This window comes from Ailuropoda melanoleuca, chromosome 3 (assembly GCF_002007445.2).
Source record: "Ailuropoda melanoleuca isolate Jingjing chromosome 3, ASM200744v2, whole genome shotgun sequence".
Lineage (NCBI taxonomy): Eukaryota > Metazoa > Chordata > Mammalia > Carnivora > Ursidae > Ailuropoda > Ailuropoda melanoleuca.
The window spans coordinates 70,550,487-70,578,231 of NC_048220.1; the positions used below are offsets into that span (position 1 = coordinate 70,550,487).

The window sequence follows — 27,745 nt, forward strand, 5'->3', positions numbered from 1 at the left end:
GAGACACAGAAACAAACAAACAAAAAACCCAGAAGGAACCAACAAAAAACAAATAACAAAATGGCAGATCTAATCTACCATAACAATTTCATTAATTATTAATGTACTAAACACTCCAATTAAAGGACAGGGATTTTCAGAATGGATTAAAAAATCATAGGCAATCTAAAGGGATGCACGTTATACTAAAAAATAAAGATAAAAAGTAACCTGTGGAAAAAGATGGAAAAAAGATGTACCGTGCAAACAGTATGCCTAAGAAGGCTGAAGTGTCTATAGTATCAGATAAAAAAAAAAAACAATAAGGGGCGCCTGGGTGGCACAGCGGTTAAGCGTCTGCCTTTGGCTCAGGGCGTGATCCCGGCATTATGGGATCGAGCCCCACATCAGGCTCCTCCGCTATGAGCCTGCTTCTTCCTCTCCCACTCCCCCTGCTTGTGTTCTCTCTCGCTGGCTGTCTCTATCTCTGTCGAATAAATAAATAAAATCTTAAAAAAAAAAAAAAAACAAGAAAAAGACTATTACAAGAGCTAAAGAGGAAAGGAAATTTCATGATAAAGGGCTTAATTCATTAGAAAGACACAATAACAGTCCTTCAAAATATATAAAGCAAAAATTGACAGACTGGAAAGGAGAAATAGAAAATCTTAGTTGGAGATTTTAATACCCTTCTTAGTCATTGCTATACCAACTAAACAGAAAAAAATAAAATATCAATTTAGAATTTTTTTACATAGTTTAAACCAACAGTTAGCAGTGAAAGTAACAAAAAAAGTTTTTGGACATTCAAAGACTCTGAGAGCTTACCATCCTGCACCTGTGCTAAAGAACTATTAAAAGATATACATAACCAAAAGAAATACAAACCACAGATGTTGATAAAATGTCAGCTATTTTAATAATATTAAAATAAAAATACCAAATCTGTAGGGTTAAATTGGTAAAAATAAAAATCTAAATAGGAATAAGATTGTAGGAGTATTTCCAATGCATACTTAGAGCATATTAATACTTTTTCATGATTAGGAAAACAATAGAAATACTGACTAATGGAAGCCCTGTTTAGGAGAAGTTATAATTAAAAATCTATCTGTACATTTTAAGAGTAACACTAAAACAATAAAAACAGAAGTTATAGCTTTTGAATGATTAAAAAAAGAAAATTTCATCAATTTAAAAGAAAGCAAGGAAGGTGAAAAGAAAAAGAACAATAACCACAAAGCGCAAAATTAAGGTAATAGAAATAAGCCCAATACATGAATTGCCACCAGAAAAACTGCAATAGTTCTAATTATGCCAATTATCAATTGATTTTCCTTTAATTCCAAGTTATACTCTGCTTTCAAAAAATCTAACTAAAACAAAGAATAAACTGAGGGTTGTTGGAGGGGAGGTAGATGTGGGGATGGTCTAATGGATATTAAGGAGGGTGCTTAATGTAGTGAGAATTGGGTGTTATATGTAACTGATGAATCACTAAATTCTACTCCAGAAACTAATGCTACACTACATGTGAACTAATTTGAATTTAAATAAAATTTTGAAAAAAAAAAAAAAAACCAAAACACTAGTCTTGTAAAAAGCTTGAGTAACAATATCAACATCAGGCAAAATATAGTCAAAAGTCATTAACGAAGATGAAGAAATCTATACAATAATAAAAGAAATAATCCACCAAGAAGAAGTAATATTAATGAATTTTATGCACCTACTAGCATAGGTATGAATATAAAAAGCAAAAACTTTTAATTACCTTTATTACAAACATACATCAGGAAGAACTTCTTTCTACTGCTTCCTGGGGAGCTAATTAAGAGATTTCAGGTCAATCAGTCAAACTCTGCTCCCTCTTTGTGAAATGGTGGTGTTCATGCTTGTCTTACTAAACTCAATACTTTTGTTTTAACTAGATAACTCTTACTAGACAAGTATATACTGACATACATATGTAAGTATGCATATGTGTATGTATATTTATACATATAGATACTAACAGACACAGAGTGAGAAGAAAAGAAGAAAAACAAAAGACACCCCACAAAAAATCAGTCATCATCAGGCACAGAGGCCTACAGGCAAAAAGGAAATGGATCAATGTGGGGATAAATGAGGAGGAAGGAAAAGGAACCATAAAAGGAGAGGAAAGAAGGAAAGAAAGAAAGAAAGAAAGAAAGAAAGAAAGAAAGAAAGAAAGAAAGAAAAGAAGAAGAAGAAGAAGAAAGGAAGGAAGGAAGGAAGGAAGGAAGGAAGGAAGGAAGGAAGGAAGGAAGGGAAAGAAAGAAAGAAAAGAAAGAAAGAAAGAAAGAAAGAAAGAAAGAAAGAAAGAAAGAAAGAAAGAAAAAGAAAGGAAGGAAGGAAGGAAGAAAGAACTAATCACAAAGATCTGGATCCAGGGAGCTACAAATAATAATTAAAATAAACAGAAAATACATTTCCTTTGGGAACTTACATTATTTAAGTCATATAGTAAATAAGTCACATTCTTGACTATTTCATAAGTGAACATGGTTATTAACATTAAAGCAGACAAAACCATTGGCTGTAAAGTGTCTCCTGAAGTCTCTTTAAAAAAGATAGGTAGATATATATATATGGATTTCATCAGGAGGTTATGTCACAAGATATTTGCTTTGATGGAAGCTTTTTAAATTTTTTTAGTTTTTATTTTTTCCAGTTTTTTTTAAAATTTAAATTCAGTTAATTAACATACAGTATATTATTACTTTCAGGGGTAGAGTTCCTGATTCATCAGTTTTGTATAATACCCAGTGCTCATTACATCACAAACCCTTCTAAATGTCCATCACCCAGTTACCCCATCCCCCTACCTGCCTCCCCTCCAGCAACCTTCAGTTTGTTTCCTATGATTAAGAGTTTCTTATGGCTTGTCTCCCTCTCTGGTTTTGTCTTGTTTAATTTTTCCTTCCCTTCCCCTATGATTCTCTGTTTTGTTTCTTAAATTCTATGTATGAGTGAGATCATATAATTGTCTTTCCCTGATTGACTTATTTCACTTAGCACAATACCCTCTAGTTCCGTCCATGTCATTGCAAATGGCAAGATTTCATTTTGTGATGGATGTGTATTATTCATAGTTTGGCTATTGTGGACATTGCTGCTATAAACATTGGGGTGCAAGTGCCCCTTTGGATCACTACATTTGTATCTTTGGGGTAAATTCCTAGTAGTGCAATTTCAGGTCATAGAGTAGCTCTGTGTTCAACTTTTTGAGGAACCTCCATACTATTTTCCAGAGTCGCTGTACCAGTTTGCATTCCCACCAACAGTGTAGGAGGGTTCCCTTTTCTCTGCATCCTCACCAACATCTGTCATTTCCTGAGTTATTAATTTTAGCCATTCTGACCAGTGTGAAGTGGTGTCTCATTTTGGTTTGGATTTGTATTTCCCTGATGCTGAGAGATGTAGAGTATTTTTTCATGTATCTGTAGGCCATTTGCATGTCTTCTTTGCAGAAATGTCTGTTCTTGTCTTCTGCTCATTTCTTGACTGGATTATTTGTTCTTTGGGTATAAGTTTGAGAAGTTCTTTAGAGATTTTGGATACTAGCCCTTTATCTGATAAGACATTTGCAAATATCTTCTCCCATTCTGTCAGTTCTCTTTTGGTTTTGTCAACTGTTTCCTTTGCTGTGCAAAAGATTTGTATCCTGATGAAGTCCCAATCATTCATTTTTGCCTTTGTTTCCCTTGCCTTTGAAGACACGTCTAGCAAGAAGTTGTTGCAGCCAAGGTCACAGAGGTTGCTGCCTGTGTTCTCTTCTTGGATTTTGATGGATTCTTATCTCACATTTAGGTCTTTCATCCATTTTGAGTGTATTTTTGTGTGTGGTGTAAGAAAATGGTCCAGTTTCATTCTTCTGCATGTGGCTGTCCAATTGTCCCAACACCATTTGTTGAAGAGACTTTTTTCCATTGCATATTCTTTCCTGCCTTGTCAAAGATTAGTTGAGCATAGAGTTGAGTGTCCATTTCTGGGGTCTGTATTCTGTTCCATTGTTCTAGGTGTCTGTTTTTGTGCCAGTACCACGCTGTCTTGATGATCACAGCTTTGTGATATAGCTTGAAGTCAGACATTATGATGCCCCCAGCTTTGGTTTTCTTTTTCAGCATTCCCCTGGTGATTCGAGGTCTTTTCTGGTGCTATACAAATTTTAGGATTGTTTGTTCCAGCTCTGTGAAAAATACTGATGATATTTTGATAGGGATTGCATTGAAAATGTAGATTGCTCTGGGCAGCATAGACATTTTAACAATGTTTATTCTTCCAATCCATGAGCATGGAATGTTTTTCCATCTTTTTGTGTCTTCCTCAATTTCTTTCAGAAGTGTTTTGCAGTTTCTAGAGTATAACTCCTTTACCTCTTTGGTTAGGTTTATTCTTAGGTATCTTATGGATTTTGATGCTATTGTAAATGGAATTGATTCTTTAATTTCTCTTTCTTCAGTCACATTATTAGTGTATAGAAATGCAACTGATTTCTGTGCATTGATTTTGTATCTTGCCATGTTGCTGAATTGCTGTATGAGTTCTAGTAATTTAGGGGTGGAGTCTTTTCGGTTTTCCACATGAAGTGTCATGTCATCTGTGAAGAGAGAGAGTTTGACTTCTTCTTTGCTTATTTAATGCCTTTTATTTCTTTTTGTCATCTGATTGCTGGGGCTAGGACTTCTAGTACTATGTTGAATGAACAAGAGTGGTAACAGTGGTCATCCCTGTCATGTTCCTGACCTTAAGGGAAAAGCTCTGTTTTTCCCCATTGAGAATGATATTTGCTGTGGGCTCTTCATAGGTGGTTTTTATGATACTGAGGTATGTTCCCTCTACCCCTATACTTTGAAAATTTTAATCAGGAAAAGATGCTGTATTTTGTCAAATGCTTTTTCTACATCAATTGAGAGGATCATATGGTTCTTGTCTCCTTTTGTTAATGTGATCCATCATGTTGATTGATTTGCGAATGTTGAACCACACTTGCATCCCAGGAATAAACCCCACCTGGTCGTGGTGAATAATCCTTTCACTGTACTGTTGGAGCCTATTGACTAGGATCTTGTTAAGTATTTTGGCATCTATGTTCATCAGGGATATTGGTCTGTAGTTCTCCTTTTTGATGGGGTCTTTGCCTGGTTTTAGGATCAGGGTAATGCTGGCTTCATAGAATGAGTTTGAAAGTTTTCCTTCCATTTCTATTTTTTGGAACAGCTTCAGTAGAATAGGTATGATTTCTTCTTTAAATGCTTGGTAGAATTCCCCTGAGAAGCCATCTGGCCCTGGGCTCTTGTTTTTGGGAGGGTTTTTTTAATTACTGTTTCAATTTCCTTGCTGGTTATTGGTCTGTTCAGATTGTCTTTCTTCTTGTTTCAGTCTTGGTAGTTTATAAGCATCCAGGAATGCATCCATTTCTTCCAGATTGCCTAGTTTGTTTGCATATAGCTGCTGATAATAAGTTCTAATAATTGTCTCTACTTCCTTGGTATTGGTCATTTTTTCTCTCCTTTCATTCATGATTTTATTAATTTGGGTCCTTTCTCTTTTCTTTTGGATACATCTGGCCAGAGGTTTATTGATCTTATTAATTCTTCCAAAGAACCAGCTTCTAGTTTCATTGATCTGTTCTACAGTTCTTCTAGTTTCTATCAAATTGATTTCTGCTCTAATCTTTATTATTTCTCTTCTCCTGCTTGGTTTAGGCTTTATTTTTTGTGCTTTTCCAGATCCTTTAGGCATAAGGTTAGCTAGTGCATTTGGGATTTTTCTAATTTTTTTGAGAGAGGCTTCGATGGCTATATACTTCCCTCTAGGACCACCTTTGCAATATCCCATATGTTCTGAACTGATGTGTTTTCATTTTCATTGGTTTGCATGAATTTCCCCATTAGGAATAATATTCACTGTGGGCTTTTCGTATATGGCTTTTATGATATAGGTATGTTCCCTATATCTCTGCACTGTCAAAAGTTTTAATCAAGAAAGGATGCTATACTTTGTCAAATGCTTTTTCTGCATCTATGCTTTTTTTTAATTTTTAAGAAAAAATGATCTGCATCACAAAAATATGTGAAGTCTGAAAAAATGATAGATTTTTTTAATTAGGTACTTTTAAGAACAAAGTAGTTAAATAGTAATGCAGTTTGTGATGACGGTTATTGAGTTCCTTCCCATTACTTTGACCTATCACCAATGGGTGTGACACTGCTTGAAGCTAAAGAGATAAACTTCAAGAATTCCCACTGTCCTCTTTGCCCTTGGCAAAGTAATGTCCATTGAAATACTCTTCAATGAAAAGCAGTTGTCTGAAAAGCTGAGAACTAGTATAAAACAAGCCAAAAAGAGCAGGTTCCTGTCTTTCATGAGCCTGTTATCCAAGGGAGACAATACTGATGAGGCCAGAGGATTATGTCAACAAAATACAAGAAAATGTAAGTTAGTTACTTAGAGATAAGAGAGATTGTTTTCTTGCATATGAACTGCTTGAAAGTAGGATCCATGTCTTTTTCAGCTGTTTCTCCAGGAACTAACACAAGGCCAGGCATAAAACAGGTACTCAGTGATTGATTGTTAAATGGAATTGAATTAAGAAGGCATTGGTGCCTTTAGCTGGATCTGAAATGATAAGGGAACACAAGAAAAGCCAACATGTAGGGAGAACACTGATTTCTGTAAATAGTTGTTTTTACCACCCAGTGCCCACTCATGTTTCCCCTGGTAAGAGTGCCCTGATGTAGTTCCCCTCCATTCCAGCACGTAAGTTCCAGGTGAGCCTCCACAGATAGCTTAGGGACAGTGTGCGACACAGACCAAAACCAGTCGGCATGGCACATTACCCTGGGCAGTAACAATTAGTTCAGTGATGGGCAGCTGACCCAGTTAGAGACAAAAATCATTTTAAGAATCAGGGGTCAGAGGTTCTCACTCTTTTGCATACGGGATTTGAAAACCAAACCACAAAAGATTAACAGCTGCTGCTGATCACAAGGGGAGAGCCCTCCTAGGGTCAAAGTCAACCAAAACAAGGCAGAGATGAGAGAAAGAGAAACCCCAGCTCCGGTTGGCATTGGTTGAGCCCCTGAATCCAGCTGGACCACGTATCTGCTTCACAGCATTATTTTGACACACAGCTTTCAGCAAAGGAAAGGGAACCATAGGATTTTTCTCCCATATCACACAATCTTTTACTTTTCTCTGCTCTTTTCTCTGCTTATTCTACCTTTTTACAAATACTTGTGTTCCAGAATTGTCTTATTTGTGTGTAGGCCTGTTTCCCTTCTGAAATATGAGCTCTCCCAGGCAAAGGATTATGTCTAATTCATTTCACATTCATAGAGCCTACACAATTTAATTTCTGGAACATAGTAGGCGCTCAAAGTAATTGTAGAGATAGTGTATGTGGTGCTGTGGAGAGAGCTGTAAAGCAAGCCCAAGTGGGTTCCAACTAGCTACTTAACCACAGTATAGAATATCTTGGCATCTCAGTTTCCTCATGTGTAAAATAGGAATAATAATATAACTTTCATGATTGTGCTGAAAAGCAAATGTTTGAAACATGTTTCCATGATGCTTAGCTCACACAAAGTCCTCGATAATTATTAGTTTTTCAATTTCATTCCCAATAAGTTTTGTATAAGTTGATAATTCAAGCAAGTGGTAATGAGAATGTGATGGAGAACTGTAGTTACAGGGAAAAAGCGGAGCAAATTTAGAAGAGAAAGTAAAAACAACAAATTTTGGCAAAGGCCTAAATAGAGTGAAGAACAAAGATATACTTAAAGGTAACCTAGAAGATAAGGGAACTCAGAGAGACCACTGACGATTTCATTACGGTGCAGAAAAAAAGCACAGAGCATGTTATCAGCTGGTTAAGAAATCCTCCTCCCGAGTTCTAACAGTGTAACTGGCAGTAGCAATGGCAAACTATAATTTAACTGCTGTGAACATGTTGATTAGCCAGACTCTAATTCTTAGTTAGGGCTACCATCAGCTATTCCAGTAATTAATTGCCCAAATTCATTGCAAGCAATGAGCTCACTGATAATTTAATGATAGCAAAGTGTATGGCAACAACAAAAAGGACGCAGCTGAATATCCAACGTGCGGTAGAACTACCTTCTAGAAATTACCCTAATAATTAGTTGGTATCATTCTCTCACTAATTACTTAAGGTCCCAGGCCTTCCTATGGAATTTGCACTGAACTTTTTAATGAGATTTGCTGCCTGGAAACATCAGGAATAAATCTAAATATCAGGAAAAAAATCTAAATATCAAAATGAAGCAGATGTCAAAACATGTATTCAGTACATACATACTGTACAGATCAATGAGTGAAATATCTTAGCCCACTAATCTTTTTTCATTACTAGAAAAGAACAAAGCTTAATTATGACAATGCGTTTCTGCTGACAGAGTAGACAGTGCCAGTAAAGCCAATGAGATTATATGTAGATTATCTCTAGTATTAACCATTTGCATTCAAGTAGTATAAATCCAAGTACACAAATGTAGACATAGAATGTTGGCTATGGAACCCTCGGTGAATAGAAACTTCCAGATGGCTGACTTTTCTTGTGAAAGTTGACTTCATAATTTTATATACCCAAACTCTTATATTTTAATTTTCTTGAGTGGAAGTCTTTCCAAACTAAATCACTTATTTGCCTGACTCCTTATACAAAGAATATTGACTCAAGTTGATCATGATAAATAACAATTATTAAAGTCTTAAGTATTTGAATACCCTTTAAGTTAACATTTGCATTACGAGGAATTTGTCTTTATATCATAGGCTTAAATTTTACTAACGATATTCATATAAGGTTGGTTTCATAAATAATTATTTATAAGATGTATACTCAAAAACCATCAAAACAGTACAGATTAATGGTGAATAAAATACACAACATTTACAACATTTTTACAAGATGAAAAATGACAAGGAACATGTCACACTTTTAAGAAAGGAAAATATGTTACATGAAAATATTAATTGTGATATTGTACAATGACACAGCGGTAATGAACATAGAGCTGTTTGCTCTAACACAAAAATATCAGGCTGTCTTCTAATCTGTGTCAGGTCTTGTGCATGAGTTTTGAAATGTTTCTGCCTTTCTCCAGCTCCAGGACAGCAATGTGCTCTGTCTTCTCAGTATTGACAGTACCTCTGTGCATAGCAGCCCCCTCCCCATTCTCATTCTCCCAGACACATGAGCTTGAATAAGATGTCAGCCATCCTTGAAACCAATGACCTTCTGAATGCTCAAGTCACCTCAATGACAACTCTGTCAAATGCCATTCAGTTCAAACTTGTACCCACGCACTTATGACAACTTCTCCCTCTGGCTGCCTATTGCTCCTTTCAGTTTTGCAAATTTCTTTCTTTTAGCTCCCCTACAATGTTAACATTTTGGTTTTAAGGATAGCGCTTGAAGCCATTCAAATCTAAACACCCTTCCAGTTCCAATTCTCGAAATATTAACAAATAACTATCATAGTACCCAAAGTCTTCTCTATTCCTTCATTTTTCATTCAATCATTGAATCATTATTTACCCCCTACTTTGTGCTGGGCACTACTCTAGACATTGGTAATATAGTAATAAATAAGACTAATAAGGTCCCTGTCCTCATCAAACTCACATTTTAGTGAGGAAGATAATAAATAAGAAAATAAGTAAGTCACCAAGATAATTACAGATCACAGTCGGTGTCAGGAAGAACCTAAGTAGGCTTTTGTTACAGAGAGGTACTGGGAGAGACCAAGTACATAGGGAAGGCAGCATATCAGAGTAGACATGAAAGTTGAAGCTTTACCCTTGGGGAAAGCTAAGGGGAAAGCACTTGAAGCAGAAGGAACAGAATGTGAATTCATTCTTAAATGAAAACTCAAAATGATCAAGTAATATAAAGGAAGCAACTGTGACTGGAGAGAGTGAGAAATGGAAGGAGCACGGGGTATATGACAAAGGGGAAGAGGTAGGAAGTACCAGATCATGTAGGGACTTGGTAAAAGGCTTAGATTTCTTTCCAAATGCAATGACAAGTGACAGGCATGAGAGTTGATAACATCTGATTTATAATTAAAAGAACCTTCTTGCTGCCTAAACGTTTCAAATTCCTGTAACCATTTCTCACAGGAACGATTTGCATTGTTTCTCTTGGTCCCACCCCACTACACATGCTCTGGTTTTTCTACATTCTTCTCCAGAAGGGGGCCCACAGCTGAAGGCAGTGCTTTGAGTGTGATCTGATCATTCAGAATAAGGTGAAATAATCACCTTTCTTACCTGGGATCTTCTTCTATTAATTTAGCTAAGGATTAAGATCTCCTACAATGTTGGAAATCAGATATAGAAGCTTACTAGTAAGTAAACTCTGTTTGAGGGCTCAAAGCAGTGGTTCTCAACCTTGCCTGCCTATTAGAATTACCTGGGCAGCTTTGAAAAACTCCCCGGTATCCGGACGACATCCCAGACCCATTAAATCAGAATCTCTGAAGGTAACCTTCAACATCCCCGGTGGTTTCACTGTGCACCCGAGGCTGAACACTGGAACAGAACGGCCAGCCCTGTGCTTCCCAAACTTTAATGAGCAGAAGAATCATCTGAAAATCCAGTTAAAATGTATATTCTGATTCCATGGGTCTGAGGTCTGTATTTCTTAATAGCTTGCACGTATACCTTTGCTGCTGGGCTAGCAACCACACTGTGAGTCGCACAAGGCAGCCCAAAAGTTCTCATAGCGTGCACCAGAATCACTGGGAGGGTTTGTTAAAACACAGGGGTCGCTGGACCCCATCCTCAGAGATTTGAATTCAGTAAGTCCAGGGAAGGACCTGAGAATTTGCATTTTTGACAGTTCCCTGTTGATGCTGATGCTGCTTGTCCAGGGATGACACTTTGTTTTTTTGTTTGGTTTGGTTTTAAGATTTTATTTATTTATTTGACAGAGAGAGAGACAGCCAGCTAGAGAGGGAACACAAGCAGGGGGAGTGGGAGAGGAAGAGGCAGGTTCCCAGCTGAGGAACCTGATGTGGGGCTCAATCCCAGACCACTGGTATCGCACCCTGAGCCAAAGGCAGATGCTTAATGACTGAGCCACCCAGGCGCCCGCAGGGATGACACGTTGGATCCACTCATGCTCTCCAAAGAGGAGGAAACACATAAACTCTAGGCTCTGCTGTTCAGAGCACAGACTTTCTAGTTTCGACTTGTGTTATGCTGAAGACTTTTCATCTCTTTTCATTCTCCCCTGAATTCCATCCAGGCACATAGTTATGTATGGTCTCAACAGGAAAATGCTAACTAAAAGGCAATTTATTTCAGGAAGGAAAAATATGGCAATGACAAGCCAGAAAATGTGCTTTGGTGAGAGGGAAATTAGTCTGGAACATTGAAGCCAGCTCTGATATATTTCATTAAGAAAAGCTAATGTTAAATTTTGAATTGCCTCCTTCTCATAGATTTTAGCTACAGCAGGTAACCAGCCTCTCCACTTAGTAAGATCTTGAATATTCGGAATTCTTTTGTTTTCACTGTATATGTGCCTATCCACTTTCTTGTTTGCTTAATCTCAGTGCGTCTTTGTGTCTCTTGCTTGTGAACATGCTGCGTAATACAAACTAATAAACATATATGCTACTAAAGAGTAGAGAGATGAGTACCATAAATAGAAAGTCAAGTGAATTGCTCTTTCCAGCACCAAGTGTTTCGCAGTAAGCATTTTTCTGAATAACAGATCTCCTTCAGGCTCATCTGCATACCAAAGAGTTGACAGATATATTACACTTCATCTGTTACATATATATTTCTGATGTGACATCATTCACTTCCTTTTGCTGTTTATCATCCTAGGAATGATTAAATAGTTTTATTTGTAAAATATGTTTAATAAACCAGAAAGTTTGTTTTTCCCCCTATATTAATATTTATTTACTCAATAAATAAAGTCTTTGGTGACGTCCAGAAACTACAAAATAATAGATGAATAACTGTCTATAATGTAGTCATAAAACAATTACCAAGCTTAGCACTTCTATGAATCAGCTAAAAATTCAATGTTATGATATAATCAACGTCTTTTAAAAAAAAATGCTAAAAGGGGGCACTTTGGTGGCTCAAATGGTTAAGCATCTGCCTTTGGCTCAGGTCATGATCTCAGAGTCTTGGGATCGAGTCTTGCATGGGAGGGGGGTCCTTGTTCAGCAGGGAGTAGGTTTCTCCCTCCCTCTCTGCCCCTCCACCCTGCTCATGCTCTCGCTCCTTCTCTCTCTCAAATAAATAAAATATTTAAACAAATTTTTAAAAAACCCTAAAACAATTATAGCACAATTCACCTCAAAATAGCATGGATTCTTATAGCTCTAAATATACTATGAAGTTTCAAACTGCATATTGTCCAACCAGATGTGGATAATTGGAAATCTCCAAGTGTTCTACCATCTACCTGATATTTTCCAAACCCAGGACAGTAATAAAACATACCTATCAGACGTGCTTTTCCTACTTGATTTAAAATGTCAAATTAGGGGCATCTGGCGGCTCAGTCAGTTAAGTGTCTGCCTTCAGCTCAAGTCATGATTCTGGAGTCCACTGCTTAGTGGGGAATCTGCTTCTCCCCCTGCTTGTGCTCTCTCTCTCTCTCAAATAAATAAATAAAATCTTCTAAAAAAATAAAGAAAGGGGGCGCCTGGATGGCGCAGTCGTTAACTGTCTGCCTCCAGCTCAGGGCGTGATCCTGGCGTTCTGGGATCGAGCCCCACATTGGGCTCCTCTGCTAGGAGCCTGCTTCTTTCTCTCCCACTCCCTCTGTTTGTGTTCCCTCTCCCGCTGGCTGTGTCTGTCAAATAAATAAATAAAATCTTTAAAAAAAATAAAAGTAAAGAAAGAAATGAAATTTCAAATTATTTTTTAACCCTTCTGATCAGCAACAGTCTCTGAAGAATCATAGGAAGGAAGGAAGGAAGGAAGGAAGGAAGGAAGGAAGGAAGGAAGAAAGGAAAATGTTCTCTTCAAATTGCATTTTAATATTTTTAAGAAAAGAGAAGAGACAGATTGACTTGAGGATTTACTCATAATAAATCTATTCTGGCAGAAACCCAAACATGAACTAGAAGTTTCACATTAGAAAATGGCATTTGATTGACATTTTGCTTGCCATCAGTCTTAACAGTTTAAGAAAATCAGTGAGTTAACATGGAGTGCCTCGCAAAGAAGTGTGGAAGAACCAAAGGATATACCAAGGCTCAGATTCCTTGAAATAAATGTTAGAAAGGTAAATTTGGGGGGTATGAATTCAATGACATGCTAAATTTTGAATTATCTCTTTCTCATAAATTTGAGCTATGGCATGCAATCAGCTTCATGATTTCGTTATTGACCCACTTAGTGGATTACCCAGTGTTGACCAGCTCCAGGACTCATGGCTGGAACAGCATCGTTGAAGTCAGAAGGATTTGAGTATTGCTGGTGCACACGGCCCGATATGTCTCTTAAGTTAGTCCTTGCAGGGAACCCTTGGAATTTATTAGCATTTTGGCAGCTAGGAAGGCAAAATAACCCAAAGCCCCTGGAGCCAAAATAGCTCTACCTATGAATTACTATTCAAGCCAATATGTAGGGCAGGTAATTTCTTCTGTGACAAGAGATGGGAGAAACTAAAATTGAACTACTGGTGAGACAACATTACTTAAAAAAGAAAAAAAAAGCCATTTCAGAAAAAAACAAGCCCAGAAAGTAATTATAAATGTAAAATATCCTGACTGGGAGAAAACTCTACCTAGAGTGTCACAAGGTCCTTAAGAAGCTAGTATTAATTACGACTTTCATTAAAAGCTCAGAGTGAAGATATTAATAGTAATCAAATTTACAAATGATTAGAAGAATTACACTGTCTTTGAAAATTAGGATTAAAGTAGAATATGAGCCTGAGAATTTGGAGAAACAGGTTAAAAACAATAAAGATGATTCATTCAATAAAGGACAACAGTGACGTGGTTAGCACAGAAAACAGTGAGTACTGCAACACGCTAATGAAAACAAAAGAGCACAAAAGAACATGAGAAAAATGAAAAATGTAAATAATGTGTCACCAACACAAAAAGTCTATAATACATTTTATCCTTCATTAAGTATAGTATTTAACACAATTGAGTGAATTTTATTTGCCTCGCTCTGGTTTAGTACCAAGTGAAGTTCATTCTAGGAGAATTATGTAATACAAGAGACCCTGATTGTGACAATTTGAAGAGAAAAGAAGAATTAGTAGAAGGTTAGGAAAGAGATACCTTCGATACGAAAGTTACAGGAATTTGTTAGTCCAGAAAAAAGAATGCAAAGTGAAAACGATAGAACTCTTGAATAATATGCACACAGAAAGTTGTACTCGCTGCGACGGTTCAGAGAATTTATAGGCAGAGAGAGACGTGGGTTTGAATCCTACCCCTTGAACTTCCTACTGTTTCTGTTCACAGAAAGTGCATGACTTGGTAAGTTACCACACCTTCTCAATTTCCTGATCTGTAGAATGCAGAAAATAGTAATATCTACGTTTGTAGGACTGTTGTGAGAATAAGTGAGATAATGTATTAGTGAGAGCTTGCACTGGTTTCTGAGTCTCATTTCCTTTGTAAGTTAAGAAAATTTAGTTACAGGGGCATCTGAGTGGTGCTGTCCTTTAAGCACCCTCCTCTTGGTTTCAGCTCAGGTCATGATCTCGGGGTTGTGAGATCGAGGACCACATCCAGCTCCTTGCTCAGTGAGGAATCTGCTTGAGATTCTCTCTCCCTCTCCCTGACCCCCCTACTTGTACTCTCTCTAAAATAAATAAATCTATTTTTTAAAAAGAGAGAGAATTTAGTTACAATAATACTTTTCTACAGTGCAAAACAGGAAATACTAGACTACATCCCAACTATGGATTATTTTAAAACCGAGTCGTCTTTTACCCAAAATAAAAGGAATGGTCTAAATCAGATTCCCAAACTTGCAAACAAAGCTTATTTAAAATATTTTATTACATTTCACAAGTTTGGGCTACAGTTTGCTCTCACTCTTTTTTTTGTCTTTTGTGCCTTAAATTTCACTTATAAGATTTCTAAACATAATGTGTTCTTTCCTACCGAAAACCTCTATATCCTCACTCTTTTCTCATTCCTCACACATATAATTTGAAGTCTACTATTTCCAGTGTCTTTCTCAAAAGGCCTACATTTCTTGTTACTTCTCTAACTACTTTGCTCAAACATTGGCTGCGTGATTTCAGATGAAATGTGAGTCACTCCATGAGGCTAGATTTGGTGAAAATCTAAATCAGTAACCTCTAATACTATAACTAAATGCACCATTTCATCTATTTTATTGTGTCTAGTCATCAAACAGATTTTCATGTATCTTCAGGAGACCTTACTAAAGAAAGGTAATTCTTTATTCTTTATTTTGCCTTCCTAGCTGCCAAAATGCTAATAACTTCCAAGGGTTCCCTGCAAGGGCTAACTTAAGAGACATAACGGGCCGTGTGCACCAGCCGTGTGCACCAGCAGTACTAATTCACTGGACACCTAAGTGCCCACAGGGGAGAGAACATATGACATATGTGAGATGTGTGAATATGAAATCAAACCTGACGAGCAGCCAGCAGTCTTTTGTGATTCATGAATGCAATCACGGAGACCCAGAATGAAGTGTCAGGTGAAGGAAAATTAGGCTCCGATTTCATTAAAATAGATCATTTAGTAAGACGAATGCTGTTAAAGATGAAAATGCTTACATAAGAAAAAAAATAATTCAGAGACTTCCTCTGATTTCTGAAATAAAACTGATTTTTCAATCACATATTTTTACATGCAGTGTGAGCACTGAGGGCTAGATACAGCAAGTATCTTGATGTCAGACAAGAAAATATTGAAGAGATTTTTCACTAGGAAGTCTAACAAAAATCATAAACCTGATAAATGCAAAACCGAACTCTTGCTTTTCTCCCAGACAAAATTTAACTTTACCTGAGCCCCCCGCTCCCACCCTTTTGCATTCAGAGAAGTGGATAACCCAAAGCACCACCCTGCACTCAAATATTTCAAGACAAGCCACCTCCGCCGTTCTCAAGGACTCAGATAAGAGCTCTCTCCACCCTTTCTCCTGACTCCCCTAAGACAGCCTGATGACTCCCTTGCCTACCTGCCTCTCCCTCAAAGCCCCTTTCTTTTTCCTTGAGATGGTTCTGGTTATTAGTAATCTTTTTCCCTATTGCAACAGACTGAATAAAATCATCTTCTTAATTGTCCAGTGCATATTGTTTTTCACACACCAGAAACCTGTTTCAACTCTTAGCTCAGTTGATGGTAATCCGTCTTAATAGTGGCTCAGGCCACAAGCCTGAGGAACATCTCTGGCTCCTCTCTTTCTCTCAAAATCCCCATCCGACCGATCAAGAGATCCTTTTGATTTGAACATCAAAACATATCCAGAACCTAGCCACTTGTGAACAATGTCTTCACTACCACGGATCTGAGCTGCTACCATCTCTTACATAGATTATTGAAATAACCATCCCGCTGGACTCTTGGCTTCCACCCTTGCCTGGCTGTTGGATGTTCTCAAGAGAACAACGTGAAAAAACTTCTGAAATTCAGATCATGTCATGCTCAAAGGTTTTCCACAGGTTCCTAAATTCAGTCAGAATCTTTACAGTGGCCTGGAAGTTCTGCGATCCAGGCCCGCACAATACCTCTGACTTCATAACCTACCACTCTCCCCTGCTCACTCCATTCTGACAAACAAAACTGGCCTCTTTCCTCTTTCTTGAATATGCCAAGCACGCACCCGCCTCAGAATCTTCGCCCTGGCTGTTGCCTCTGCCTTGAGCTCCCTTCCTTCAGGTAAGATACGTAGGTCATTCAATCATCTTCTCCAAGTGTTTGTTCAAATGTCACTTTCTCAATGAAGCCCACCTTAACCACCGTTGGAAAAATTGGGCATACAAACCAGCATGCCACATCCACTATCATGTTTGGTTTTTCCCAGAGCACTTTTCTCCTCTAAATACACTCTAGAATGTCTTCATGTTTATGTTTATTGTCTCTCTCTCTCTCTCTAGAAGGGAGAAACATTTTTATGTTTTATTCATTGATGTATTTCTTAGTTCCTCTTTTCTCTTTCATTGATATATCTGTAGTACCTAGAAGAGTTTTGGTACATAGTAGGTAGTTCAAAAAATATTTGTTGAAAGATTGGCCAGATAACTAACTCGACTGATTGTATGAATAAGTGAGCATAACAATACTGTCTGTAGTAATAATGAGTGCAGTAATGAAACTGTGCACTGATGACCTGGTTTACTTTCCATTATGATTCTGTTAGACTTTTTCCACATCGTTATCCCTAGTTCTCTTTCCAGGCTCTGAATGTGGTAGGAAACACTAGTATTATCGTGAATCTGGCACCATGGACACTTATGCATTACCATAATCACACGGCCCTAAATAATAAGGAGATGGCATAAGCTAAGTTGTGAAACAGGGGAGAGTTTGTCCATAAGATAATTCTGTTTATGAATTCATTAGAAACTTAGAGGGCTCCTGTTGAAGGAGTGTGTATCAAAACCTGTACTTCAAAGATCAAGCCATGGGCTACTGGGCATGAAATCAAGCCAAGAATGTTCATTCAAGTCTTGATAAGAGCTGTACAGAGTAGCAGAATGTGAGTTGGGGAAATTAGAGACTCTTTGGCTCTCTGCACCACTGAGGAGAGATTCTTGAGCAGGCTAGAAGAGGACCACAGTTTTTATTTAAATTTTCTAAAAACAATTATTTAAAAAAATATCTTTTATTTTTTTATTTGAGAGAGTGAGTGAGTGAGAAGGAGGGAGAGGGAGAGAGAATCTGGAGCAGACTGCATGCTGAACTCAGAGCCAGGCGGGGGCTCGCTCCCACAATCGGGAAATCATGACCTGAGCCAAAATCAAGAGTCAGACGCTTAAACGACTGAGCCAGGTGCCCCTCTAAAAATAATTCTTAAGAGTTTTTTTTCCAACCAGCTCATTTTCAATTCCCCTATTAATTACACTGAATTTATTTGTCAGTGGCTCAAAAACTTTAGGATAATCTGTGTTCATTCTAATAAAAGACTGTCCAGTAAATAATCTAGAACAATGAAACCCCGAGGAAACAACTGGAGCTTCGAATCAGAAAGACCAACCCTTTATTATGTATATTTGAGCATGTTTTTAAATCTTTTAACTTAAATTTCCTCAACTAGAAAATGAGAACAATAATGTGTGCTTCAGAGAGGTTGTAAGGGTGCAGTTAGACATCCAGGGCGCCAGATACCAGGTGAACCTCCTACTAGTGATTAAATAAATGCTGCCTTCGTTTTTTATCTTCCTGAGGTCGGGGACCAACCAAGAAGTCTCCCTCATTCAAATGCCCCCTGTGAATTAAAGAACTCTGCTTAAATTGCTAAAAATTCTCCCAGGTTTAGGTACTTTCTGCCCTAGGTCTTTCTGTTCCTTGAACACCCCAAATTCGGTCATACTTGAGACTTTGATCTCTGCCTGGAAGCCTTTGCCCCTTTTCATTACAGGCTTTCATTACAGGTGTGGTATCTCAGAAAGTCCCTTCCATTAATCGTGGCTTCTTCTTGGCCTTCTTACTCTCTATCATAGCACCCTAATCCTTAAACTCTAATGCATTATTAAAGCTTTTTTTGTTGTTGTTAACTTGTTTACCTCTTTATTCTCCCATCACCACCGGAATGCACATTCTTAAGGGCCTTGTCTGAATTGTTTACAGCAGTAACCCCAGGACTTAGAAAACTGGTAGGCTCTTTAGTGAGTGCTCAAAAACCAGTTGCTTAATGAAAGAATTGAAAGGAAGGATTCGTATCTAGTCAGTATCAGATCCTTTCTTTAAGGAGCAAGTATCCCGGATGCTGATTGCTTGTGGGAGGGAGGGGGAGGTCCTCTGGGGCATGCATCCCCTTCCCCCCCCCCACCCGTGGACCCCGCCCCCAGGCCTCAGAGGAAAGGGAAGCTTCATGTAGTTCACATAGATTCCTGCATCATTCATCCATTCCTCACATTCTCTGTTGATGGACAGTCCCAACTGGGACAGCTGAAGGGCACATTAACTACTCAACAGCAAAAGCCTGACCTCTGAGGAGACTTTCCTACTCTTAAACTAGCCTCTTCTTTCGAAACAAACCCCACTCCTGAATTCAGCCAGATTTATTTCACTCGAGCTTCTGACAAACAGTTTTCATCCCTGGATTCGTTCTTGGGCTTGAGTCTAGCCTTGTTTCTGGCACAAACACTACCCGAGCCTCTTTATATGGCTAGGACGAGCTGAAATGATGGGATGATGAAATATGAGAAGAGAAGGAGAAGACGACTTACTATTTTTGTACTTGTTATTATTTCAACAGATTCCTTTGGTCCCATTATTTTTCCAATTTACTAAATTGAGTTAAAATGTATATTTTTGGAATTTTCTCTAATATTGGTAAAGTATAAACATAATCATCTATTATATTAGAACACAGCAATTAAAATTCTTAATTGGTACGGTTGACTATTAGAATAGAGGGTATCCAATTTCCCATGTATCTTAGATTTCGTGGAATTTCAAGGATTGTAGTGTATTCCATTCCGTAATGTTTTTGTACTGTTCTTGCCACTGTGTATACAATTGAGTGTCTGGATAGAGATTTTGCCTCTAAAAGAAACTATAAATTACCACGGTAGGTCTAAACTGGTTCACAGAGGAATAACTTTGCATTTATTTACCTCTCTAAAAAGATAACTTTCCAACTTCTGGAAGTTTATTTTTTATAGAGCAAACGTAATATAAGAGTAGATATATACTTTGCCTCTTAAAACTTATATTACAAGATCTAGAAAAGATAGTCTGTGTCTGTGCATAATGACTGCAATTGAAATGATCAACAAATAATCATATTTGTTCTCCCTAATCAATAGGGAGAAGGCCAGTCCCTGAAGTTTCATGTTCTACTCTTTTACACTGTGCTGAATGGCTAAAAGTTTCATGACAAAAGATTTTCTAATAGCAAGCAGACAAAAATATATATATATATATGGCTTTTCTCCTGGCACTTCAAGGAGATTATGGTCCATTTTTTATCATATTTTTTCATGAATATTGACTTTATTAATTTAATATGCATTCATTTACCAATTTTATTGTGTACATATGTAGGGATACTTTAGTACTACAGGATTTCTCTAGAAAATTAGACTTACATTGCTGACAGAATGAAATAGTTTTCATGTTCTGATATTCTTTTGTTTATTTGTTTGTTTTCTTTGTTCAATTGCTCTGTGTCCAGAGGTTTCACTTTTAAAATTTGCAATTTACCAGAATTCTTTACCTTAACTATCATTTGAACTGATGGTTCAAGACAGTGTTCTTAAATCTTTGTACGGAGGGAAAAAGCACAGCAAATTCTCATCCTATTAAAAGTAGAAGTAGGTCTTCGATCCTACCATTTAACAATGATCCTCTCAAACAAAAAAGGTCTTGATGAACTTCAATAATATTTAACTAAACTATCTTTATTAATCACATGTAGAAAGTAGCATTTTTCCTAGCATTATTTTATAAATATTCTCTTACCAATCTTATAAGTGCTATTAATATTTAAAATAGTGTAATTTATTAGCGATAATAAAAATTCTCAAACATTGTAAGTACATAAAGGAATTGTCAAATTGAGAATCAACCCGAAACTAGAGAAGAATTTCAACAAAATATACAGGAAAAACCAAACAAGAAATACTAGAAAACAGATTCATATGCTACTAGGTAATCGAGATGACTCCACCAAATTGCAAAAGGAAAAATTTAGAAACATCAAAAGTAAGCAAACTACGTATGATCTTAACATACATACTCTGGAGAGTTGGATGTATGCATTAGCTGAACATCTTAAAAGCTGAAGTTCCAATCACATTTAAGTGGAAATTCAGAAGATGGTGCAAATACACATTGCGTCATCAGGTTTCTTAACACTCAACAGACAAATGCTAAGTCGGTTTTACGGAAAAGTGATTTCTTGTCTCTTTTCTATTCCTATCTTTGGTTTATATTGGTTGGTATAAGGGGAAAAAAAGAAAGATTAAAATGAGATAAGAGAAAAATGTAGTAGAGCATTGAGCAAGATCAAGAATTTTGAGAGAAAAAAATAAGCTATGTCCTTTTACTAATGGAACATCCAAGATCAATTAGAAATATAATAGTTTTTAGCATGTACGAATGGGATGGTGGGTGAGGGGGGAGGTGATTAATACAAATGGAAGCAACCAAATTAGGTAAGCTCAAAATATTTTTCCACCACTATTGTTTAAAAAACCTTTTTCTCCCCAATGAAAGTATACTTAAGAGTTCTCTTTAATGGATAATTTTTTAAAGTGTGCATTGCTATGAAAGCTAAGCAATTCTGAAATTCTTATCGAAGTTGAAGCAAGAGATTTGTAGTTTAAGAATTCATTACGAAACTTCACCCTTTTTTGTCTTCGTTTCAGAAAAGAATCCGCAGAAAACAGCCAGGGTCGCCCAGAGGTTCCAAAGTGGATAGTGAATCGAAAATCCTGGAAGGTATCATGAGGCTAAGAAAAAGGTAGATGTACTGATTTAATGAATGCATTTATATGATGATGGACAAGTTAGCATCCAGGTTCCACTGTCCAGTGTTTCTGGGAAGGGGAGTGGGGAGGAGGATTCTGGCAGCTTGTACCTACTATTTCTGTGCCATCTGGGGCCACTTTAGCAGGGGAGTGGGGAAGGACTGGGTCTGCATTAGGAAATGGATCACTAGTCTTGCTTTGAACTCTTGTTCACCACTACTTTATGTGTCAGCCTGTCTTTGTATTGGTAGCAGGAAAAAGAAATAGAGAAACATAAGACTGGCCTTAAGGTTCTAAAACAAAGCTCTGCTCTGTTGATAGCTGGTGTGGCTTTTCAAAGGCAAAGCAAGTGGGGACATTGAAATTCCTTGTTTCTATGGACCAGGAGCTGAAGGGCTTTTGTTTTGGTTTTTTTTCTTTTTTTAAAGATTTTTTGTTTTTATTCACCTATTCAACAGAGATAGAGACAGCCAGCGAGAGAGGGAACACAAGCAGGGGGAGTGGGAGAGGAAGAAACAGGCTGATAGCGGAGGAGCCTGATGTGGGGCTCGATCCCATAACGCCGGGATCACGCCCTGAGCTGAAGGCAGACGCTCAACCGCTGTGGCACCCAGGCGCCCCTGGTTTGTTTTTTTTAATTCTAAGTACCAAGAAAAGGATTTTTCAATGTATCTTACATTTACCTTAAAACATCCCCAATATTTTTTTTCCAATTTGATTGGCACTTGGAGAGGATAAAGGGAATTTATAGAAAGTATGAGGAGGCTTCCCTTCCTAATTTCAGAACCAAAAGGAACCAGACCACTGCCCTTAACACACTCTTTCTTGATAGTGACCCCTAGGTTCAAAGACATTAAATCAGTTGTCCACGAGTCCCGCTCAGAAAGTCAGGTCAAGATTCTCCTCTCTGGATTGCCACTTTGTCCTCTTTACGCTGCCCTATGCTGCCTCTAGCGTTAGATCAGGAAATCATAAGGAAGAGTGGGGACAGGAGAATAGAAAAAAAGATGGAGAGGGTCAAAGATATTTCTAAGGAGGCAAGAAAAAAAAAGTGGAATACCTAAGTCAAGATGCTGGACCCTTTCCCTGGACAAAAAACTAAAATAAAAAATAAAGCACCGTGCTAGTCCTAGGCATTGAACGCACAGACGCACGGAACAATAGCTACTGCTGAATACCTATAATGCTTATTTTCAACCTCGGAAGATCAGCCCAGCGGAAGAAAGTTAATCCCTTCCTTCTTGCTTTCCACACCTTCTACTCTGATTCAAGAGACTGTCGTTCCTCGAACATTTCGTGGGCTTGTGCTATATATAACACACTTCCTCACCTGGGTCTTAGACGTTTTTTTCAATTCTCTCTCCCATCACAATTCGCAAATCGTTATCCTGGGCTTTTGTAAGCTGTAAACTTCCACACTGGCACCTTGGGTGGACAAGTAAGATCGCTGGATTCCTTTTTTCAGCGAAAGCCCAGAGACCATGCCCGCCACTACGCCAACCCCCACCTCCGGCCCCGCCACAAACACCCACCATTTACACACACTCGGAAGACCCTCAGAGATCTTTTATGTAGGAGGGGTGCATTTTGCTGGTGCCCAGTTGGTGAAAATCGTGGAAAGACGGACGGGGGACCGCATCTGTGCCTGTGCCGAGGCGCGGAATGGGAACAGCCTGCACGTGTCCGTGGCCGGCCTGCCCCAAGACGGCGGGCACGATCACCAACCGGGAATCGGTTGGTGCCGCGGGTGGGCAAAGGCAACACGGCGGAGTGGAGGGCGGCGCGGAGGGTGGTGCTGGCGGCATGAAAGGCGTCTTTGTGCGGGACTTGGGGGTGAAGAGGCGGTGAGAATGGAGAGAGCTGAGCCGGGAGCTGAAGGCTGGGATTCTGGGACGCCGCTACCCGCCACTTCTCGGCGGAGCCGGAAAGATCCTGGTAGTGCCGACAGGGGGCGGTGCGGCGCTGGAGGGGGGGGGGCGGTGAAGGCCCCCTAGGTTTGGTCTTTGAGACCTGAGGCCAGAGAAAGACATTTCGAAAAAGCGGGAGGGAATTGAGGGATTTGCCTCCCCGCCCCCTTCCCTAGGTGTCCGAGAGATCGCGCTGGCTGGAAGGGCACAGCCCCTCGCTCGGCGCTCACTCAGCAGTCAGGGAGGCGAGAGAGCGGCCCCCGAGGCGGAGCCTCCCTCCTGCCCCCGGGTATCGCTGCCCCCACCTGGGGGAGAGAGGCGGGCGCCGCGCTGTCCTCCCTCTGCGCCCCCGCCGCGTGGCTTGCGGCTTATTTTCCCAGCTGGCAAGCGTCGCGCTGCAGACAAGGGAATGCCTGTGGTGAGTTGTTTGTTTTGTCGAAGTTTGCGGTGGGCCAGGGGGACGTGGGGGGCGAGCGGCAGGCAGAGGCCCGGACTGTTTTGTTTAGGTCTTGGTCCACCTGTGTGGTATAAATCTGCCAGCCTCAGGGCGGTGGGGGGCCAGGGTGAGAAAACCCCAACGCTCCAAAAGGCCCCTCTTGCAGACCTAGAACCACATTTGATTCCCCACTCCTGGAATCGGCCAGATTCTAGCTTACACTACCCCTGTACTATACCCTGATCATTGCTTCCCGCACCCATTGTGTACAGGGCTGGCGCTGTAAAAGACAGTCAGCGCCTATGACCCAGGGACAGCTGGCCATAGAAGTACCTCTAGAGTACCCTTCCCCATTTCTTGATGATAGAAGAGCTGAGTATGTGATATGAGGGGCGCTCTTGAAACTAGTGGGAACTACTTGTGGCGTGAAGTCCGTTCAGGCGTGTCGGGTCTGCAGAGTATCACAAACTGGGATGCAGATTGTCCAGAGTTTCCCAGACTTGAGGCTGGGGGGCGGTAAGCGGTTGGCTCCCAGGGGAACGCAGAGGAACCCCCCCAGGGCTGATGACAGTCACCACCGTGGCTGCGTTTGCCTGGAAGAAAAGCCTAAATACATTAGCGAGCTGGTAAAGCTTTTAAGGCCTTCTCGGGAGTGAGTGGCTGGCTAATGAGAGGTTAATTTTGTTTGGAAGAGAAGGCTGTGCTGGTTTCCTGAGATAAATGGACAGGAAACGCATTACCTCCGCGCGCTGGCAAGCGGCTCCCAAATGCTTTTTGCACCTGCCGCTTTGAGCGGTGTGATCCGCTGCAGAGCCCGCAGGGATCCTGGGGGCCGGCTGTGTGCTCTTGGGTGATGAGCCCCACTGACTACCCGGGCCCCCTCCTTCCGGGGGCGCAACGTTCACGCCAGGCTCTGGGGTCTTCTCTCACACCCAGGTCCTGCGTGCTCCAGAGCTCGGGGGATCCCTGATCCCGTCAAGCCCCCTCCAGGATCGGAAGGGTTAAGAATGATGTAAGTACAATCCACTAGCTGCTTGCTGCAGGGCTGTCGGACTCTGGGATATTTCAGCTCCCGCTTTGCGGACACCCTAGACTGGGGAGCAGCGAGGGGGCCCTTACTCTAGAAGGGGTTGCACAAATCGCTACTGCTGTCTTTCTAGCTCCTCTGTCCTAGGTGAGCCCCTCGTGTTAGATTTTTGGAAATGGAGATAAATCAACAGGGGAATAGTTAAGACAGCATGCATAGGTTCAGGATAAGAATCCTCTAATTCTTATTTAGAATCCATTCATATTGCTGGCATGTGTTTTAATTCTATTCATTTGCATGTTCATACCATGGGATGCTTTGCTGTGTCCCCTAATTGTGCTGTTCTGGTCTCATCTTTCCTTCCTGAAAACAAAGATGAAGATAGAAAGAGTGCAAGTGGCAAGAAATAGGGTGGGTTTGTGAGTTGTGCAAGCTGTCACTTGACGATTTTTTTTTCTGATTAAGATGTAAAACTTTTATAAGCCATTGATTTTATGGGGGAAAATCCCCAGGTTTTTCTTTATAGAATCTTAAAATCCTCCTTAACTGCAACATTCGAGCTGGAGGAATGGATGCGCTATAAGCGACCATTCACCACCCTCTTGTTTCCAACCCGATTCGGGATCTTGCTAACGGTCCGAATTTACCCTGAGAGTGTGTCAACTGACCTAAAGACTTGAAAACAGGAACCACCTTGCGGTTTAATTGTGAAAATTAACATTTTACTCTAGCGGGCTGAACACTTATGTAGTAATAAAAAATGAATTGTTAGCCTTATAAATCTTAAGCCTGTCAAATTTTACAACAGATGAGCAATAAAGCACCTTAGAAAAAAATGAAGTTTTCCCTCTAAAGAACAGTTCCAGTTGGATAACAGAATTTGCAGTGACTCGACGACGCCCTCTATTGATAAAATAATTTAGAGCAGTGTGTGTTTGAGGAACAGGACACGGAGGTGGGGGAGAAGTGCCGGGGGGAGAAATCTGAGAAAGTAATGACAGCGAAAAGCCCCCAACTAAACTGAATTTGATCCTTAACTTTTTGTTATGTGTTTTGAAGTCTAGTCAATAAAGTGGCATGCTTCTTTCAGACGGGTCGAATTAAATCTTGGTCTAAGGAAAAAGAAGCATATTAGTCTTTGTTAGCAAAATATTTTCAAAACTGCTCAAATTTAACATTTAAAAGATGTTTACCAGTATTTCATTAACTGTAGTTCATAGATTTATGTAGTAATTGCAAGAGAGTAAATTTTTGGTCTCATAGTATTTACCCCACAATACTATCTACAAATCGTATCAGATAACTCCGCCCGCAAAAAGTCATTTCTCCAGGCAACTCTGAAGCTGTTATTAAGCATATTATGGATATACAGAAGGTTTGGATTATATCTTGGGCAGTGAAAGGTGTATTTACCACTTGAGTCATCATAGTATGTAATAGGTAAGTAATGAAAAGTTACAGTAAAAATAGATAGGCATCCTTCATTAGGGACCTAGTGGTTTGTACAGTTCATAATATGTCTAATGAGTAAGCCGGAGTGATCGAAGGTTTGCCCTCAATTATCCTAGTCCATTGATTAGTACATTGTAACGTGTGGAAATATTAACGTGTCCGTGGTTGATACGAAATTACTAATTAGAGATTATGAGTAGTGAACGGGTACAGTTACAAACTGCAATTTGGCTATAAGTGAATTTAAAATGGCAGCCCTGAGCCCCTTGGAGGAATGGCAACGGCATGGGCAGTGGAAGTAACTCCTAGCCTTTGAAGCCATTCGTGAGATTAGATACCACTTCACACCTACTGATAACAAATTGGAACCTATCATCAACCTCACAACATGCTTTCCTATGACAACACTTGGCAACCTCTTTTGTGGCACACAATTGGGTTTTTTCCCTCATTTTTGGATCCGTCTAAGTGACAAAAGTAGAAAGTGACCTGCCATTCAATTACTATGTTAATAGACTACGAGAATTTGTGGAAAAGCCACTGAGCAACAAGAAATGATGGCATAATTACTCTACACTGCATTAAAAACTCACTATCCTCATTAATCTAATTACACTGTAACCGAACACGTTTAAGTTCGCCCACTCTCAGACTCCTCCCCGCTGCGTTCAGGAAGGGAAATGTCAGAGGAACAATAACGCCAGAGCCTCGCACAGCTGCCAGCGAATTCCGCCGGGAGCTGGTGGGTACCTTCCCAGCCCATCCGATCTGTTCCGGACCGCAGGTCACAGTCGGATTTCCAACGCCGCTGGGCGCTAGCTTTACCAAACGTCCGGAAAAGGCTCCGAACGCGGTTCCGCAGTTGTGATTGGCTGCGAAGGGACCTGCCGCACCGCGCTCGGTGAAAGCGCCCACTTCCTCTCAGGAGCCGGAGGTGGAGCGGGAGGGGCAGAGTGGGGGTGATTTAATACACATACACACATACACACACACACACACCAAAAAAACCTTAGGGGGAAGTTGAACCCAATCAACATTAATTAAAGTAGAAGTCAAAGCCCGTTCCTTTGTAACGCCGGCCAGAGAGAGTTGCCGTCTGCAGTTTCTGTAGGGCACGAGGAAACAGTAGCTCGCGGAAAGGGTGAAGGGGAGAGAAGAGGAGGGAACAGGAGGGAGGCTGGGCCCGGGCGCGGCGGACAGGACTCTCCGCCCGCGGACGCGGAACTCGAATTACAATGAGCAAGCTGAGGGGAGGAGGAGGTGCGGGGGGGGCC

General features: G+C 39.8%; 1 protein-coding gene and 1 long non-coding RNA gene across 3 annotated transcripts in view; both read left to right on the forward strand.

The window, feature by feature from the left end:
- LOC117801540 overlaps positions 1 to 22,016 on the forward strand; it is a 234,376-nt gene extending 212,360 nt beyond the window's left edge. For both annotated transcript variants that reach the window (XR_004624163.1, XR_004624164.1), the window contains one exon: positions 21,548 to 22,016. This is a non-coding gene — a long non-coding RNA (uncharacterized LOC117801540). The remainder of the gene's footprint in view (positions 1 to 21,547) is intronic.
- Positions 22,017 to 23,838: 1,822 nt separating this feature from the next.
- Positions 23,839 to 27,745, forward strand: part of RGMB (repulsive guidance molecule BMP co-receptor b) — a 26,223-nt gene continuing 22,316 nt past the window's right edge. The window contains exons 1-2 of the mRNA XM_034655646.1: positions 23,839 to 23,974; positions 24,929 to 25,004. Coding sequence (XP_034511537.1) covers positions 25,000 to 25,004 — 5 coding nt within the window. The 5' untranslated portion in view covers positions 23,839 to 23,974; positions 24,929 to 24,999. The remainder of the gene's footprint in view (positions 23,975 to 24,928; positions 25,005 to 27,745) is intronic.